This window comes from Haliaeetus albicilla, chromosome 3 (assembly GCF_947461875.1).
Source record: "Haliaeetus albicilla chromosome 3, bHalAlb1.1, whole genome shotgun sequence".
Classification (NCBI taxonomy): domain Eukaryota; kingdom Metazoa; phylum Chordata; class Aves; order Accipitriformes; family Accipitridae; genus Haliaeetus; species Haliaeetus albicilla.
Genome location: NC_091485.1, coordinates 37367229 through 37388112, shown reverse-complemented (window position 1 = coordinate 37388112; position 20884 = coordinate 37367229). Strand labels below are relative to the sequence as shown.

The 20884-nt window shown below is 39.2% G+C and overlaps 1 protein-coding gene across 3 annotated transcripts in view; it reads right to left on the bottom strand.

Moving 5' to 3' along the window:
* CLVS1 (clavesin 1) overlaps positions 1-20884 on the bottom strand; it is a 107889-nt gene that overhangs the window by 52329 nt on the left and 34676 nt on the right. For all 3 annotated transcript variants that reach the window (XM_069779418.1, XM_069779417.1, XM_069779416.1), the window contains one exon: positions 15264-15438. In XM_069779418.1, the coding sequence (XP_069635519.1) occupies positions 15264-15438 (175 nt within the window). The remainder of the gene's footprint in view (positions 1-15263; positions 15439-20884) is intronic.

The window sequence follows — 20884 nt, the reverse complement described above, 5'->3', positions numbered from 1 at the left end:
AATTTACTACATTTTAACTAGCATCTTGTTTGCTTGAATATGTTTATTTTTATCCTTCAGGCAAATATTTCTGCCTCCTGTGAACCTTTTATGTAAATCAACGGAGGCATTTGGCAAGCCATATCAAAACTGCAGCTTTACATATCACTGAAGCAGAAAATAAATGGAAATAATTACTGATTCCTCCAAGTACAGATTTGTTTCAAAATGAAACATGTAGCTCAGAGCGGGTGGGCAGTATATATCCAATGATTTCCTGTTACCTTACACTGCATTGGCTCAGACATTTTTATTTCATTCTGGGATGTGTTTTTTCCCTCTTTTGGGGGAGATCAGAGAGAGATGGTCATTTGTTTTTTGCTCATTTTAAGCATATTGAGCAGAATCAGATCTTTACTCACTTAGGAAACTCAGAAGACAATATTTGTAAATCCCTCCCTCATGGTAGAAAGTGGAAATAAACTGAAGTTTGAAGGAAAAATGTATACACTGCTGTGCCAGCAACATCACTAACAGAGCGACAGACTGAGCAAACGGTAGTTTCTGTATGATGGGCTTAATCAATACTCATAAGGGTCAGTACTGATCTGGTTTTACGTATTTCAATATAAACCAGTAATGCACCTCCTGACACCCCTGAGTTGCACAGACAAGAGGAGAGCCCAGTCCTGCAGTGCCAAAGGCTGCCCCTGGGCCACCACCACAGTCCACCATGCTGACATTGGTTGCATCCCAGGGGAAAATTCCAGAGTACTTCTGCTTAGTGTCTCTGAACTCTTGGAAACATTTTATAACTGTTACCGTGACGAGGCAGTACTTGAAGGAATCACTGAGGACAGATGCAAATTTCGCTGCTTCTGGAGCAGAAGGCAGCCATGCAAGCCAGACCAAAGACTCATCTGGCCCTGTATCCTCTCTCCAGACCAGTTGCCCTACACAGCTGCCGAGGGAAGAAGAGGAACAGGTAAGCATGTCTTCACCCGACATGCTCTCAGCCTTCAGTTATTCTCAGCTTTTAGAGTCAGATGTGATTCCTGTCTCCTTAGTCACCCTTGCTGGATTTCTCTTGCATTAACCTGTCCAGTGTCTCTTAACGTCATGTGGCATCCACATACCATTTGAGCCAAGAACTTTCAGGTCTACAGCGCAGTATGGGAAGAGCTGCCTCCTTTCATTTGTTCTAAACCTTGTTCCTGGTAGCTTTATTTGCTACCTCCTCATCCTTGTACTAGTGACTAGTCACAGGTGCAACTAGTGACAGTGGCAAAGTATCATCAGCCCTATGCTCCTTTAGTTTTTCAGAGCAATCGTTCCCAGACTTCAGTTAGTACAACCCCACTGCTAAAATCAAGACCACAGAGAGGGGATTTGCCATGAATTCTTGTCCAAAGCTTTGCTTCTGCTGGATCTAGATTTTAAACACACCATCAACAACTGGACTTCTGTGGGGGTCACACCCCACTTGGAATTGTTATGGTCTCACAAGCCCCAATTGGTTTATTGCTCCCCTGCCTGCAACCCCAGGATATAAAAATATACAGACAGTTGTATTTTAAAGGCCAACTCCAGTCTTATTTAACTTTTGTCATAATTTTTTTAAATCTTTTGCTGCAGGTGAAAATGAATGGATTTTTTGGAACACCAATTCTATTGCATTCCTGTAGCATCTCAGCATGTGCTGGTAGTACACAAGTCCTGGAAAAATGTATAGTATGAAAAAATGACCATTCCTTCTACCCCTCCACACATTGCAACCCTTTTAAAGCTTTTAAAGGTAGTGAAAGTATTAAATACCATCTGAGCTTTGCTTACTGTAGATAGAAAATCTCTGAAGAGACAGTGCCTTGAAGTTCAGGCAGAAATTTCTGAGAAGGGGCAGAACACCAAGAACGTGGGAGACGTGGCAACAAAAGAAAAAGTGAAATGGCATGTTTTCTCATGTATTTAGCAAAGCAAACTACTGCAAATATCCTTCCAGTGCTACCTCCTGACAGGAAGCTTATCAATGTTTGATGTGTTGCTGCTGAGCTCATTTACATAATTCTGACGCTGAACAAAAAAGAAGAAAAAAAGATATGCCACTAGCTGTTCTGCTTCATAAAACCTCCCATCATGGCAGTGTAACAATACTTCAGCTTGTAAAACTCTGCTGTGCATTAGCTATTGGAGAAATGCAGGGGGGAAAGTGAGCTTATTACTCAGGGCAGAAAGGTAGATAAAAAGAAAAAGATAAATCATTTTAAAGCTGGTGGTTTGTTGCATTTAGCATGTACAAACAGTATTTTGAAATGTTTAAAGGATGCAAGATCTTCTTCACATGTGACAGCAGCTGAATGGTAAAGAAATCAGAAAGGTTCAAAGTCTTCACCTGTCACATCTTCCAAGGCTGTCCCTACTGAGGTGGCAGGTTTCTCAAAAGGATGCAATACACACAAAAATCAACAGATGTTTCATCTTTAGTCAGATGTTCCTGCCAGGAGTTTTTCCACATCTTCTTTTGGTGTCCCAACCAGCCCAGATTCAAAGAGGTCTGCCTCGAAAACGCAGCCTCCAGGGTCTGGGGAGAGGTGGCATGAAGTTTCTCTCTGGGCTTGGACACAACCTCCCAAACAGATGAAATGAGGGAGACATTGATTTTTGTTACCACAGTCATGTTAGTAATGCTGGTGGCATATTTGAGGATTCACTGTGCTGAAATTCTTGATCACTTCCTCTGTTCATGCCAGTGGCATGGATACTTACTGACTGGTCCAGGGCATGTTGTGCAGAGCCAGTATCTGAGATACTGCTGCTCAGGGAAAACTGCAGCCTGACAACTAACTGCATGGAAGTATGTTTAAGTCAGGTATTTATTTTCAACAATGTGTCTGCCCAACAAAGCACTCTTCTGTTAAAAGCAAATTTCTAAGAATCACACTCTGATATTATTACAGAATTTGTACTATGTAAAATTTCCAATTAAAAAAAATCATCAGAAGACTAATTTGCAAAATCTCCTGTAAGCATGCAAGATTTTTTCCTGATTTTTTTTTTTTCTTGTCTAAACCTGGAATTCTACAGATGTACTTTCTGCATTAGCTTCAAAGAAAAGGAATGCACTACTACAAAGAGTTGCTTTTTTTTCTTGTTTTTCCTATATACACACAAAGCTGGGCAATCCTTAGAGTTAGATACCACATAAATTTACTCAAGCTAATAGTAACATTCACTTATTTTGTTAACAAACATTCCTGAGCTAATTTGCCTAGAATATCTTTGCAAAACAAACAACCTGAAAATGGTGTAAGCAGTCAAAGTAAAACACTTCAAACATTTGAATGGATTTTATCACAGATGGCAGGAATTTGCCTGTAAGGTTATTTATTCATTCTCCAGCACTACTGTTCAGGCATAAGTTGCCTCTGGAACAGAGACAAATTTAAGTTATTTTCATTGTCTTTTAAGACAGTTTAAATGGAATTTATTTGCCTTCCTTACTCAGCAAACTGGATAAGAGGTCTAGCCCTTTCAATGTTGTTGTTCCAGTTTTAGAAGAGAGAGGCTATAAAACAGGGGTGCATCATTAAAATACCATAGCTGGCACCTCTCAGAGGCACAGGAAAAGAATATTCACTGAGTAAGTAACACATTATAAATTATAATTGAGATTCAATTCTCCCAGGGAGAAGAGAAGGTAACTTGTCATTTGAAGTGTTGTGAGTTTCTGAGAGTGGACTAGGAATTTAGAGGGTATAATGATATCATTAAGAAATGCCCTTGCAAAGCAAGCAAAATTATATTGTGCTGTTTCTTGAAAACCACAGGAACTCTTTACTGTTCTGTCAGCAGCAGTTCAAAGAGCTATGTGACCCCATTAACATTCACTCAGGCATGTATAACAAATTGGAAGGGGGAAATTTCTTGAATAGTTAATTATATTTGGTGTGTTTGAATACCTAATGCTGTTAGCCATGTAGGCTCAGCACCACAAAATGCACACCTTGCACACCTGGTTTACCTCACAGCTTTATTTATCTTTTTATATTTAGAGGAGAAAGCAATAACAAAGGTAGAGAAAAAGCAGGGAGGGAGGGAAATGGAAAAAGCTAAATAATGGCTAGCTGATCTGATGGCTATGGCTAAACTGATCTAGTATTTGCAGTAGTTCTGCTTTGTGTGGAAATTGTTATTAGATTACCACATATCCATGGCAGGGACTGGGTAGGAATATGTGGGGTGATACACTATAAGCTTAAGCCAGAAACTTGCAGAGAAACTGAGTTTCTCTCAGTTTCAACAAGAGGCAGCTTTTCTGGCCAAACTATTTATTTATTTCTGTGTGAAAAGTTGTGGGCTTCTTTTAGAAAATGTTGACTTTTTGTAGAAAAGCTTAATTGAAGAAATTCTGATGCAGTATCTGACTGGGACTGCAGCTTGGCTGATTTCTTCCTTAGTCCTTTGTCAGTCTGGTTGTCCAAGTGGCTTTTCTACACATGATGCTAAATGACTACAGACAGTCTCCATGGTGCAGTGATTGTTGACTGAACTTAAGCAAAGACAGTGGCCACCAACAGAAAGCAAGGTTTGCCCGGTTGTTTATGAGTGCACACGTTCTCTTTTTAATTAAAAAAGTTTAGGATTTGTCTGAAAATACAGAGGGTTAATTTTTTTGCATAGTAAGATAATTAAATTTTTTTTCAGAGAGACATAGTAGCAGATATTGTCTCCAATGTTAGCAGAAAGCTCACTCACATTGATTAATTAAGTCCAAACCTTTATCTGTACCAATTCATTAATTTAAGTTACAGTACAGATTCAGGAATCCTTATCTCTTTAGGACTGTCCCCTCGCAGCTTTCCTCACACTTAGCAATAAGTTTCATAAATTATATCAAATGATTTGATAAATGAAAGGACCATCACAAGGAGGTAAATACTGTCTGTGCTATACTGAGAAGACGTTATTTCCTGAGAAACTTTTAAATTCAGGTTCTCTGTATTTGTTAATGAAACCTAATAAAGTTAGGATTGCCAGTAGGAGTCTTCATGAAACTTCACACAGAAGTTAAGAGTAGGACACTTTGTAACTACTGCAGATGTCCATTTACATGAGCATTCCCACTAACCCACCAGAAACCTTCTCTTCCAGACGTCAAGCACATGCGCTACTGAGCACATGCACTACTGAGCACATTTCTACTAATTCAAAGCTGCTTCTAAATTCTCTTTGAAAATAAAAGAATAAGATTTATATTACCCTATAAGCCTAGGCAAGCTTGAATTCTATTTTCAGTTTATTGAAAGTTCTGCAGTTATCTTCTGTAATTCTTAAACAGCGATCAAGTATTTTGCTCATCACGTATATAGTCATGCTTCTGCCTTTATTCTGAAAAACTGTCAATTTGATGACATTCTAAGTGTATGTGCTATTTGAAGAATATTTGCATTGTAATTGTATTTGTGTTAGCTATGCTTTTTTTTTTAGCTGTATTTTCATTGCATGTAGATTGGAGTTGATCAGAAAGGCTTCTCATAAGTGGAAATTATTTTTATTACACTTTGGCCGTGCTTTAAACTGGTTCTACTGCAAACAGTTTGAAACAGTGGGAGTGTGCTAAGAGTGAAAAGCAGAATGCACATTCAATAGTCTAATATGTGTCTACCAGAAAGGAATGCAAAACACATCCTGAAAGAATCGTAGGAAGGCTTGAATTACAGGCCAGTACAGCTACAGGAGAAATTTCCACTGAAATGCTTTTTTCCTCAAAAAATGCCTATTTGTCAAAATCAAAGCTTAGTGGGAGGCAAGGGTTAGAGAGGAGGGGAGAAGGAAGTAGAATGAATTTTTCACTCAATATTTTCATCTTTCTTTGGAAGACTGCAAAGTCTGAGATGTTTCAGGTTGACATTTTTGCATCAAGGAGCCCCTGCTATTCAGGAATGCTTGTTTCAAGTGTTAAGCTCTACACAGTTAAGTAGAGACATAAAAATGTTTGAGAACAAAACAGAGTGCTTCAAAATCACTAGACAAAAAGTTCTAATTGATGTGCAAAATTTCCAAAAAATGCTCAAATATTGAGGGACATTTTCCACAAGCCTGGAAAACTCTTATGAAGTGGAAAATCACTTCCTGCCGTGGTGTAATAGGGGTGGAATTACACCCTCCATGAAGGAAATGGCAAAAGTCCCATTCACATCAGTTAGGACTTCACCTCAAACTTAATGAAACTATTGTAGTCTCTTTTGGCCATATTGACCATACACATATTGACCATACAAATATGTATGACTATACAAAGTATTGAGGAATTTACAAGTTGCTTTGTTTAGGAGAACATAATAATAATAGATGAGGCTTTAAAGAGAATTTTTATGCGTGGTAGAAAATTCCTGGTTTTCTGCGCATAATAGGAGTCAAACAACAAGCAGGCAAATGTTTCTCAAAATCATTGCCTTTCTGCAGTATTGTAAAATGTTACTGTCTGCAGCTCTTTGTTAAAAACTTGGAGCATAAATTATTACCTTGCCTGGAGCAGCAGAGTGGACAGTGGGAACACAGAGTCCTGGCGAGCCCTCTCCTGCATCCACACAAGCCGAGCTGCTAGCTCTTGCATGGCAGCAGTCAGGGACCCAGCTCCACTGATGCAGCACATCCTTGAGGGCATGTGCTGAAAAGGGGACTGCGAGATGGAGGTGTGAGGGGACAACTGATCTTACGCTGCCAAAGCTGTTTCCCCAGGGGACATGGATTTCAGTCCTGCAGTTGTTAGTGAGGCTCCAGCATGAATCGCCTCCTAAAGAAAGCAAAATCCTTACCTACCTGTGCTCAGGGGATAATCCATGCCATACATCATGGTGTACGGTCATATTGTCACTCCTCCTCTTGCTCTGACTGCCTCCATCTCCCTACCCACATGTACTTCCATCACCACTCCACATCTCAAACAAAATAATACCCATTCCACCACTGTTGTCACATAGCTCTCACTGAATTGTCACTACTGTATCTTTCTGGTCTAGTCTTGTACATGCATTCCCTTCTATATTTTTGCATAATTGATTTATATATTTCTCATAGCAAGAAGGTATCTGTAGTAAACACCCTCTTCAGGAACCTTTCACTCAGTTTCCATGCTAAAAAGGAAAAGGCTTTTGGGATTGTAAAAGAAGTTAAACACTTATTACAGATGTATGACTCCTGAAATTCTATGAAATTACTGAGGACAGGAATAATGTACCTTAATGCAAGTACATTTGGCCACGTTCAGATTTTATGAGAGCAAGAAAGGTTCAAGATACATGAGCTAATATGCATATGTTGGTGGGAAGGTTAGAAGATGGCTGGTGTTAGCTCTAGCTGCCTTTTTACTAGCTACCAGTAAGAAACAGCTCCTTTCTGTTCTAAGAAGACTTACTGCAATAAATTTTCCCATTTCCTTGCCGGGGCTGAAAGACTATTTTCTTCCTGTCTAACTCTTATCAGCAACTCGATAAGACCTTTACTAAAATGTAATAACTGGCATTGAAAAAAGACTTTCTACTTCATATATCCAGCCTCTCGGGCTGTCTACATTGCAGCTTATCCTTTACTCACAGCCAAAAGCCCCAAAGCCTCCAACAGGCAAACATGGCTGGGCTGATCAATTCTACTAAGCAGTTAATTCAGATTTCAAGTGACAAATGTGAGGCTACAGCCTACTATGCTCTTCTTTTTCCATGTTGCAGTCAACTCCCTAGTGATGATAGGCACACAATAAGCATAGGCCTTCTCTTGCAGAGAGCAACGTCTGTTTATCTACCTTTATTTTATATATAATGAGTCAATCCCTTTTCTCATCTCCTAAAATTTCAAAGGCACCCTTACTGACAGCTCAGAGAGTACTCACTCTACATATCACAACAGCTGTTGGAGACAGATAGTATGAGCATTTCTGGAATGATTCAAACTGACCTTCTTTCAATGGATACTAAGTGCTCACCATTAGCAGTGACTTCACGTTCAGCAGTTTAACACAGGTTTCTAACATGAAGCACATTCTAATATTGAGGAAAAAATAACTAAAGAACAGATTGGGAACTTCTGAGACAGCATTTAATGGAAAAAAATTGGTATGCTTTTTACTTGCATATATTGGAAGTGGTTTCATTCAAGTATCTGTGTAAATACGCAAACTTACATTTCATACAAATAGTGGACTTGAAATCAAGAAAGATTTTTTGCTACAGATGTCTGGGACAGCCCATTGTGTCTTACAGCATCTGTTAAATTCTGACCTGTAGCTGTTTTCCAGGTGCTGAATGTCGTTAGATCTTGAAGCTGTCTCTTTACAGAAACAGTTAAATCATTCTTACTGGGAGAATTTCTCTATTTTCTTCACAGACCAGATTTGTCCCCCTCTGTAGGGAAACCCATGTTTATATAACTAATCTTGCCTCTGTGAACATAAGCTTGAGTTATTAGCAGGTCTTCTAGAGTTATTAGCAGGGACTCTAGTTTGGGAAACTACAACATGCCTTTTGGACGTATCAACACACTGTGATTATGATACAGGAGCATCCTGCTTTTATGTTCTGAGGAAATTGCCTGTCCTCTGTTAGGCCACTACTAAAAAAAACACTTACCCATCCTCAAGGATCCAGCATAGAATATCTCCTTTTCTTTGATTGCCCTATTCTGGGAAAGGTAATGACAACACTTTTGAACAAGATCCAGCATAGAATATCTCCTTTTCTTTGATTGCCCTATTCTGGGAAAGGTAATGACAACACTTTTGAACAAAATCCAAAATTAAATATTTCCTTAATTTTTTGCTAGTCTTTAAATTCTGGACATAAAAAAAAAAGAAAAAACAGTCTGCTTTCAAGTAGGTTTCTTTCTAACAGGGAAGGGAAAGAGGGACCAATTCTCAGCTACCATAAATCAGCATTACTCTGCAGATGTGCACAGAGACTCAGCCAGTTATACTACACCAGCAACTGGCCTCAGCTCTCTGCTGATTTTTGCTTTTCAGATTTTCAGCCTGAAAGACTAAGAAGCAGCCGAACAAATGAATGAGTGACTTTCGAGTCTGCATTTAGTCTCCCAAAGATAAACAGCTTTAGAGACTACATTGAGGGGCTTTTTACACTAGGTGCTAAGGTGTTTTTTACTTCTCCTTTCCCAAGCAAGTGTATACATGTGCCTATATATGGTTTCACTTGCTTAGCTTCTATTACTGAGGATTTGTTCTGTTCTGTCTTCACTAGGCAATGACAGAGAGCTCTCTGTCTTTCTATTAATTCAACCTCTTATAAATACCTGATGAGACATAACAGCATCATAGGATATTTATAGCATGGATAGACTTCTCCCTACGCTACAGATTTCTACAGAAACGCTGGCTAGAATAAGTCTTTTTAAAGTGTTCTTCAGTTTGTTATGATGTGGATTCTTGCTCACTTAAATTTTTCAAGTAACAGCTTGAAAAATACTTTTAAAGTATTATGTTCAGAAACTCTGTGAAAAGACTGGTTGTATCTTACACTTCCTATTTAAGGCATCTTATAGCCTGCATCCTTCATATGACTCATGAAGAGTTCAACTGGCAGTACTAAGTAAGTCAAAGAGATCACATCTACCTTGGGTTTCAGAGTATAAATGTGTTTAAGCAAGGAGAGAAGAGTCAGTTCCTTGCACCAGGGTCCGGGCTTGTGAAGGAAAGATCAAGCTTGCAGGGTAGAGGGCTTGGCAAAATCTCCAGGTGCATGAGGACTGTCTGGGCTCTGTTCAGATCCCCAGTTTGACCATAACAAAGATTCAATCATACCCATTAACCCGGGTCATGCTGATCCAAAATAGTGTTCCATTATCTCAGCTTGATTTCAACTCTGAAAAAGCAAGAAATTCTAACAATTAAGACAGAAATTAAGTGCTTCTCACCACTCATAATGAAACAGAATATTAAGTATTTTAGTCTCCCAATGAGAATTTTTGAAAGAAACATATATCCAGATTTTTTCCAAAGAATTTTTGAAACATATTTCACCATAATACTTCTCTTCTGAAAACATGACATTGTTCCAGAAAAAAAATGTTTTTCACTGGAAAACTTTTTTCAACTCTAAAAGCTCATATTTTTCACTAAGATTTGGAAAAGCAAACAAAAAAATTACGTCTTTGCCATAACATTGGACTACGCTTTTTTTCCTTCAAGCTCTACATTCTAGTCCGCCTTTTGAGCATATTTTATATTTTAGCTCTGCTTTCTGAAGCACAACATGAAAAATATTTGATTGTATAAGATAGTGTCAAGAGATAAGTAATCTGCTGCTATAATTTAACTGACATTAAGTTTCTCAATCCCACATAATTACAGTAGGAGGAAATTTCCAAAAAAAATTTTAACTTTTAAAATCTATTGCTCATACTAAAGATCAAAGAGCTTCATATAATTCTAAGCAGGCTGTGTTTTCCCTAATCTGGTATCTCATTCCAGATTTTGAAGTGGAATAACCTCCAATAATGTCCAAACAAACCTGTTAGCTTGATTATCTCACTTGATCTCAGCATCAGAGCTATTCTGGACAAATGTACATTGAACAATTTTCTAAGAGAAGCTTATACAAGTTTCCCTTCTTTTAAAATCGGGGGTTTTTTTCAGAAGAATTTTATCAGTACCACTATCTGACTAAGGTCAGCATCATTGATTTCCTTTCATTTCTCTTTCCTCCCAGAAAAAGACCAGTTTGAAATTTTCACTGAATTATGATAAACTGAAGATAATTTAAAAAAAAACAACAGAACTTTAATGGGTCTCCTAATGGACATTGTTGGTCATAACTTCTGTCAGGTTATTACCAATGGAAATCTGGGGACAAATTCCTGTTTGCAGATCTCGGTTGTTCCCTGTTGTTACTACTATTAGCTGCAATGATCGTGAAATTTGAATCAAAGCCCTATTGAACCCTAAAGATCACTCCTGCAGTGATTCATCATTGTCACAAGGTAGGCATAGGGCTTTTTTTTAAGAGTCACTGTCCTCACATATGTGATTACAATTGCATGTTACAGAATTATCAGAGAAAGAAAGAATATGGCCAGGATATAACCATTCAAACTACTTGTTTCAGTACCTTGAGACAGCCTTGGGGCAAGTTAGCCTTGATGCAAGGCAGTACTAGGTACACCGGAGCGCAAACTTATCTTCAGGTCAGTTTTGAATCCAGCTTGCTGATTTGTGCCATAAGCCACTCAGCTGGGCCTTGGTAGGCAGTGGCCTTCTGGCTTTGTTTTCACCAAAGCAATGGCAGGCGAGATCAGACCTTGTGCTATTTTGAAAGTTTTGGAATATTTCTGGGTGCTGTTGGAGAAGTTGTTGCATTTCAACTCACACTATTAGCTGGGGAAATTTCTAAATTGATACGTACCTCTGGTGTTGGATAAAGCAGAAGCAAAGAGTGTTTCTTTATACTCATTGTTAGGAGCACCCTAAAATCAAAAGTCCTGTCTGGAGGCAAAACAACTACATCCTCTGAACAAAAACCAACCAGCAGTAAAAAAAAAAGTCTGGGCTTCACTTTTCATCCAGGCTGTTTTCACTGTAACACTTACAATTCAGCCCTAATTCCCATGTTTATCAGAGGTCTTCAAATGCAGTGGTCAGTAGCAAACATCCTGCATACTAAGAAGTGACCTTTTTTTACATGTTTTACTTGCTTCACGTTTACAACATGGGTTTCTTACCTTTGCCATTAGGCTGTGATGCTTCTAAATTGTTATACCATATGCCAAAAGATCAACCTCTGGTTAACTTAAGCCACAATTAAATTTTTTCTACCATCATAGGATAATTATAAGATCATCATGACACACAGAGAAGTATAACTTCACAAAGAGAACAGAGGGGAGAAATACGCTGTGAAGGGGAAAATCTGTTCGCATTAAAAGAATAAGGATCAGAAGTCAAAACTCTTCAAGTTTTTGGCAAAATAGATTGGCTTTATACACATGTCTTTCCTTGCCTTTCCATCCACATGACAACGTTCTCTTTAATGTGTTGAAACTCAAGAGTTCGGTAAGGTCTAGGGAGTATGGTATGAGCTCAAAGCATACAGTAGCAATTGCCTTGTGATAAAAGAACAGAGCTCATTAATCAGACACAGTTTAGGGACTAAGAAAACATTTGTCCCTGCACTGCTGTGGCATAATGAGAATTGCCATACTATACAAATACTTGTTTAGCATTTGAACAACTGTTATTTAAAGTGGAGACATAAGGCTACTTTTAAGTCATTAAATAACATAACAGAGAAACAGAGTAGGTGCCCTGTTGAGTTATAATAAGCTATCTTGTGTGATGCAATATATACAGAAATCCAAACAGAACAAAGAGTAGTATTGAGCAAAATGTGTTTTCAGCCACATGATGATGTAACTCATGCTTCATCTCCCTGAGCATTTACAGGCTTTACAGTATTTGCAACTGAGCATCCTATATAACAGCAACATATTAATCTCTGCAGCCAAGCCTATTAGATATTACTAGTGTTGGTCTTACAACACAGGATGAATTAACATATCTGCTGCCAGGCCTATTAGATATGACTAGTGTTGGTCTTACAACACAGGATGAATTAACATATGCACCTGTGTAATGTTTATCCCTGCACTTAGTGATAATGTGCTGCAGTAGCAATTTAAGGGAAAAATAAATTGAATACAAATGCAAAAATATGAACTGCCAATATATTAATTGGCTTAAAGCAATCTGAAAGTAAGAAAAAAATTACTAAATGCATAAATTTAAATTATTAAATGCACTACTGTTTATTTTTTTAGCAGTTCTATATTTCAGAAAGCAATGGTCTGAGACACTGAATCAGATGAAAGCTTAACAAAGGTATGGGAGAATAGTTCAGCTATCGCATTAAAGTTAGTATTACAGACAGAGAGGTTAGAAGTTCCTGGCTCAGATACCAACATGTGAACATATGGGTTCAACCCCACTAGAAATTGTAAGAGAATTATTTCCCTTCCACCCACTTCACTGGACTTACACAGGACTTAATATGACCCAAAATCTCTTCTTAGAAAGGAGGATTGGGATAGCCTCGTAATCTGCCAGTCTGAGGATCTGTACATGCACAGTGCCTTAGCTGTGAGAAATAACAAGAAACTAAAACAATCTCGATTTTTTTCTGACGTCATCATCTCATGAAAGTAGAACCTGACTTTCTGACTTTCAGTGACCTCCAATGCAAGTCATATTGTGACTCTTCTTTTTCTGTATGTAGGTCTTGCCTGCATTTCAATTACATTTTACATAAATTTTACATTAGGATAGCAGTAGTTCTTTTAAAATAATAATAATAGAACAAAATCTTAATGAAGGTACTTCAACAGCAACGATGAGAGCCAAAAAAACCCATCCTTAAAAAAAAATCCACCAACACTGCTTGCTAAATATGTGCTTCATAAGCATGAATGACTTGCATCTAAACCTGGTAAATCGAAGTGCAGCTTTCACAACTCCTACAACTTGTCAAGCCTGCCAGTGGTTGGAAAAGTACACATTATCGGAACTTGTACTTTTGAGAGAGAGAGTTATATTTCTATGTATCATGGAGAAGACAACAATAACTTGAGTTTAAATGAGAAATGAAATGGCCACCCACCAACAAGAAAGGCAGCCTCCTTAAATTGCCTAGCACAGGACATCAGGCTAATGACACAATCATAAGATCAGCTTTAGTACTCCCAGGCTTCGGTACTTCCAGAATCATATTGGTGCCAACTGCAAATAAACTGTAGGCAGACAACCTGGCAGTGCCATGGCCAGAAATCAGATGGGATGAAGGCTGGACTGGCCTCTTACGGAGAGTTAGAAATGCAAATTTTGGACAGGCACAAGGACACCTTGCAGGAATTTGATTTCCTTATGAATGTCACTTGGCTTTATCTTCCTTCTGACTAGAGGGTTTTTTAGAACCACAGAATGTTATTCTGTGAAGGAAGGCAGATGAAGTGATAGTATCAGCAGGAGAAGATAAAGTATTGTCCTAGGGACTAATTGCACAGCTTGACTTTCTAATTTGTTAGAATAGACGAAAATTCCCCACAAAGGGCAACACAAGCATAAAACTGCTGGCAGATTTTTCTACTTCATTTTTTAATAATAGCATAAAGTAGAGATAATCATGATCTAATTGTAGACAATTTGTTAGTCAAAAAATTAGTTGAACAAATTGTTCTTCCTACTATATGAGTTAAAGTTAAGATACACGCACACCAGGGAAGATTATTCCTGAGGTATTTATGACTGCAGGATTCCTGAAAAGTACTAAAAATAAAATGGAAAAACAATTACTTATAAAATCTCTCCTTTTAGATATGGAGATACATGCAACATGTGGTCCTTGAGCAACCTGGTCTAAGATTGAGTCAGCCCTGCTTTGAGCAGAGGGTTGGACAAGGTGATCTCCACAGGTCCTTCCAACCTAATTAGTCCTTGGATTCTGTCAAATGCCCACAATTAATAAGGTTGTGCCAGACTACTTCAAACCTAAAAATCCATCTCAGGTCTAACAGCAGAGATGGGCTCAGACTTTAGTGGAAAGGACTGAAGTCCTCTCTGAGCACCACAGCTTACCCTCATCCTCAGGTTGCCCCATCAAGCCCCAGCTGCCTCGTCCTCACTTTCCACCTAACCCCGTAACAGCACACAGTTTTAGCTCGCTCCTATTTATTCGCAAGCACCAAGTCAATGCGCAGCCCCTGAACAGTCTGAACCATAATGTAGCAGGATCCTGTGTGACAAATGAAGGCAGTCAGAATGAGGACACAACAGGGAGCCTGTCCTCCCTCTTCCTCATTTCCCTCCGACACAAATGCATCTGTGTGAACACGACAGCGCGCTTCCATCTGCTGAGGGAGCTGCTCTCATCTCCTGCCACCCTCCCTCTGCATACAGATGTGCTTGCATGTGCACTGCATACTCCAGAAGGCAGATGCTGCTGGATTAATCCCCCTGAATTCTCTGATGGATTAAACTCAAATCTCTAACCCTCCTTCTTAATGCTGCAGTAAGTAACACACATATTGGTTACACTGATTTACAGCTGAAATAAAAGCAAAAGACAGTCAAAATTAAATGCCTGAAAATCAATCTATGCTGCAAGCGGATGGGACACTAAAGCATTCTGGATTATTTTCTCCCACCACCCTTCAGCCTGCCCAGTGCCTACTGAGGCAAAAATCACTGGCTGCAGGAATAAAAGTTGCAGGTACATGTATAACCCTCCACCTACCTGTAACCCTTCAATGGCCAGTTTGAGGATAGACGGTGTAAGCTTGGAGGCTTGCTTGAAGGAGAAGTTACTCCAATCTATAATTAGAATGAAGCCATTTATCTGAAGCTCCTGATCTTCGATGAGCACTTCCAAGGAGAGTAGGATAGCCCGAAGGATATCTATGAAGGAGTTCCTAAAGCCAAAGCAGGAAAAAAAAAAATCAGTTGTTGCAGTTATCTTCAAACCTCAAGATACTAAGCTTTACTGTGGATGGGACATGAGCAAGGGACAGGGATTTATTCTGATAGAATTCTTCTGAAAAGAGAGTTGTTTCAGAGGTGTCACTAAAGTGCTCCCACTCTGAAACTCACATTCTTCTGCTTGATGTGATAAGTCCTGCTCACTGGTGGATAAAATAAAACCTGAATTAAATCTTTTCAACTCTTCTGGCGTTCCTTATAATAGATTTTAGCTAAGCTACTTTGGGAAAATATTTGTCTGTGGGGAAATGAAATGGATTTAGGCTATCCATTTAAATGCCTGCTCCTTTGGATATACTTTACCAGATTTTTTGTTTGAGGTTTTTTTTCCCCCTTCTTTTCTTTCTGTTATAAAGAGGAAAATCTGAAAAGGAAATAAATCAGTCCAATATTAATATAAATGGTATGGTCACAGCTAGGCTCTCTGGTTTCCTGCTTGAGTGGAGGGAATGATCCAAGGCTTTGCACAATAACGTTTCACTGTTGCCTTATATCTGCAAACCAAATGCAACACGGAAAATAGCTGCATCCACTCAAAATGGCAACTCTTTATTAATTAGCAGCTACCAATAGGCTGGCTGCAAGGCTTCCCTCCGGAGAATAATTAGAAACCATGGAGGCCATGAAGGAGTTAGCAAGTGACAGAGAAGAAAATGTTGAAATGTTTTCTTTAATGTGAAAGTCTGTACTGGGAAGCCTGGGCCGCTCTCTACTTCCATCTCATGCATTTTACAAAAGTAAGAGTTGGACGCTTTAATGACTTTTTCCATACTTACACCCAAGTAAGCTGAATCAGGCCCTCTCATCATCTGTCCTTCCCATTAAGATGATTTACAAACAGCAGAGTCTTTTAGAGAGCAATGAGAAAGGAAAGTTTCAGGAAGTACAGCTTAACCTTCTGTAAAATGAAATCACAACATACTGCTATTGCAATCTGCTTTACTTCTGTATAATTCTCAAATTTCGATGAGGCCTGAGGTCTATTACAGGCCTCACACCATGTTCTCCTACAGAGATTCTCATTTAATCCTTTACTGCTGTTTTCTTTAATTTAAAACAAGTCATCTAAGCATACTAGAGTGTTGTTTCAAATTCTGCTTGAGAGAAAAAAAACTATGTGCAGTCAAAACAAACTTTACCATCAAGACCTCTGTCTCTGAATGGCACCAACACATGATAAATTTCTATTAGAAGTAAATGATGAAGTATTTTCTTATTCTTTCACTTTTGTCTCAGCAGGTTTTGAGTGGAAATGTACATTTCTTCTCTTAAGACACAGTCCCTTGGAAAAGCCGTTTCTGATCTGTGCCTTTCTGCAAAAGTTAGAAGCTTCTCTGAAGTACAGTTGTTGAGGTAACTTGCAACACATAGAGCTTAAAGGTATTTAACTTTGTTGCTGCTGGATACCAGACCACCCCTCCCTCATTTGCGGTAACAGGACAAGCTTCATATTTTGACATTGTATGGGGAAGCTGTGCTAAACAGACAAACTGAAGGAGTACATTCCTTAGCAATGTAAGGTGAAGGAATACCTATTGGATTGGCAACTGACATTTCTTTTTAGTCTAAATTTATTTCAAAAACCTGTGATGTGAATATACTTCCCATTGCACAGCTGAAACGGGTGACTTTCAGTGATGAAAAAAGTGATTGCAACTCTAGACTTTATCTACTTAACATATCCTACACTACTCTACCCCAGCATCCCTATTCAAGAGGTCAGCCTTCCACAAGAACTGCATCATGGAAGCTTCCAGAGGTGTGCAGTGGCTCAAAAAGTGTCCTCATACACATGCTAGCCTTCTCTACTCTTTTGTTGGCATCAACACAGAATGGTATTATCATTCATGGATGGGCTTTCTGGCTAGATTGGGGAAGATGGACTAATCCGGAGTTCGATTTAATCCCACATTTGTAAATCTTAAAATGAACCAAATACTTGTTTCATGAAGGTGTGAAAACAGGGTCACATTGTGATCAGAACAGGATTCATCCCTCATTTGTGGGAAGAAGTTTTCTTAATAGAATATTTAAATTCATATTCATGAACCTGCTACCTCTGATGCTTTTAAAGGCGGTATAATGATTTCAGTAGGGCTGTATGGAAATGGTGCATACAAGGTATTTTCTGTAATCCACTTAAATTCTAAAACACAATTAAATATTTCATTTGACTGAGTGCAAAATGTTCCTCTCGGACTCTGTGCTGAGGAATTCCAATCTTTGTTTGCATGTCTACATAAATTACTGGGTTATCAAGCAATTACTCACCTGTACTTCCCTGTACGTTCAGTAGGAATTATTTGCCTGCAAGATATAGCACCCATTTTTATTTACGTGTAACTAATCTGGCTGTCCCCTGCCCAGATCCCTCCCACTCTCTATGTATTTGTACAGTTTTAAGACACAGTGTAGGAAATAACTCAAAGTTAACACAAAGACGTTTTTCAGATGAGTACAAGGAGACATGAAAGCAGCGCACAAGTCCTCCAGGTGGGCTGTCTGCCGGCACAATGCAGGGTCTGGATAGAAATCAGACAGAGTGCCACTTGAGGCTGAAGCCCTCTGCTCCCTAATCTTGAGGCTTTGAGACAAATCATTCAGCTGTGTGACTGATTTGCATCCAAATCATTTTCTATGCATGAACACAGAACCACTTTCTGTTAGTCCACCTCTTTTGTTCCTTTGCTTAATGTTCCCTTCCCTCCTCCACCCCCCCTCCACCAGTTTAACCCCTTCTCACACAAAAAAAAGTGAAATAAATTACTTTTACACAAAAAGAAATGCGTAAGGTGCCGTAAGGATTCAGCATGGAGCCTACTGAAGTGAGCCACTAATGAGTTACAAAAGATTTGCACAAGCCCCAGAAAGACAAAAAGAAGGAGGGAGACAGAGTGCTTATATGCCTTGGCTGAATGGAAAGGTACCATAAAAGAGGCTCTTCATATATACTTTGGAAAATGGGAAGTTAGCCCAACAGAAGCTAGTGGTAAGGAACAATAACGTAAAACAAAAATGAAGATGGTTTAGCTGAGGGATTTGGTGGGGAGATTAGCCAAAGGCATAACATGAAAATAAATAAGAAGAAATTATTTAATTATAAGAGGCATAAGCAGGCTGTGAGAGAATCAAAAGGCTCAGTGGAGTACCAGGGTGCAATGGGAACAATTAAAGGGGATAAAGACATTGCAGGGAAATTAAATTATCTATTTGCATGTCTCTGCCACCAGTCATTTTGAAGAGATACATGGATAATAAAGCTGAGGGACTGTTGGAAAATAAGGGGTCAAATAAGACACACTGCAAGAAAGTGATACATTTTGGAGAAGATAGCATCAGTACAGGATTTTGACATTACTCTCTCTGAACAGTTAAACACAGGCTCTGTTTTAGGCATGCTAGTGAAATTAATTGGATTATTCAGATAGTTAAAAGTATGAACATACAGAATTACTAGCAGCTGAAGCCATTAAGGTTGTCTGGTAATAAGCAAAACCAGTCACTAAAAATCCTGTCTGTCTCACAAGACAGCAGGCTAACAAAGTTTGGACCAATGTTGTTATCTTGGCAGTTGCAGACAACTCAGCTTAACATCCCCAAGTTAGTATATGGTAAAAGCCTCTCTCCTGTAATACTTAAAAGGTGGCCAAAGCTGAATAACATTTAGCAAGCTGCAAACATGGCATAGATACAAATCAGGTAAGAGGCCACATCTCGCTTTGTTCCCTCCCCACACAATAAATCACCAACAGAGAGCAGAAAACACGCTTAGCTTCTAGGGGGGGAGAGCTGGCACTGCCCTGCAAGGAGGATTCCCACTGGGAGTAAAGAACAGAGGAGGAAACAGAGAGAAGAAGGACCAGAAAAATATCTTCAGGTTGCCCCAAGTTATTTGAGGTAATCAAAGCTGAAGAAGCTGGCTGCACCTTGAATACTGTGTTCAGTTTTGGGCCCCTCACTACAAGAAAGACACTGAGGTGCTGAAGGGTGTCTAGAGAAGGGCAACAAAGCTGGTGAAAGGTCTAAAGAACAAGTCTTACAGGGAGCAGCTGAGGGAACTGGGCTTGTTTAGCCTGGAGAAAAGGAGGCTGAGGGGAGACCTTATCCCTCTCTACAACTGCCTGAAAGGAGGTTGTAGCCAGGTGGGTGTTAGTCTCTTCTCCCGAGTAACAAGAGATAGGACGAGAGGAAATGGCCTCAAGTTGCGCCAAGGGAGGTTTAGACTGGATATTAGGAAGAAGGTTGTCAAGCACTGGAACAGGCTGCCCAGGGAAGTGGTTGAGTCACCATCCCTGGAGGTATTTAAAAGACATGTAGATGTGGTGCTTAGGGACATGCTTTAGTGGTGGACTTGGCAGCATTAGGTTAACAATTCGAGTCAGTGATCTTAAGGGTCTTTTCCAACCTAAATGATTCTATGATTCAATGAAAGGCTTAGAAAGGGAGATGTGAACAACCCAGCAGATCAATGCTGGTGGAGGAGGGAGAACTCAGGAACATTTTTAAGTGTTCCCACACACAGCCAAGGTATGCTGTTCATGGAAAAGCCCTTGGAATCCAGTCAGCATTGGGTTTTGAACTGGTGTTCATAAATCATACTAAGTAATTTATTTCAGCAGATTAAATTCTACTTTCTGCTCATGAAGTATTGATCAGAGCCCCAACTTCTGTTAATGTGTTCTTAGAAAAATCTGGGGGTTTTTAATGCATGTATTTATTTTAGAAATTTAAAACTTACCTCTGCTGAAAAAAAAATCTGGAAATTACTGACATACAGTCCTTGGGGATTCATGTCTTGTTTCAAACTCACAATCATGAGTAGCTATCCTGCCTCTCTGGCATCAGAGGGAAATGGGAGTCAGTCCAACCACTGCAAGACCCAAGATCTGATTTTCACATTTTATAACCTTTTGGTGAGGAAAGACCCCTCATATGGACCCCACACAACACAAGGCAGCCCTTGGCTGAAGAATAACTGGGAAGAATAACTGCAAAAATGATGAATCGTGAATAAACATGGTGACTCACTTGACTAATCCTGCACCAGAGAAGATGAACAGTCAAACAGAGGAGCTCACAGCTGACTCATGCGCTGAAAAGGGCTTGTTTGTCTCATCTGTCTGAGGTCTGAATAGCGCATATGTGCACAGAAATTAGCAGGGCTTGACTGCGATTCACAGATAAAATGGGTTCCATTCACAGCAAATGTTCACAACAAATATTTTGACCAGCTGTGGGTAACTTTTTTCATAGGACAATTCCAAGCCATTTAAACTCATTAGCTGCAAAAATATAACTAATTCACCAGCACACAAACTGGAGAAATTCTTACACAATATGAGATTTTTTTTCTTATTTTGTAGGGTACCAACCCATTCT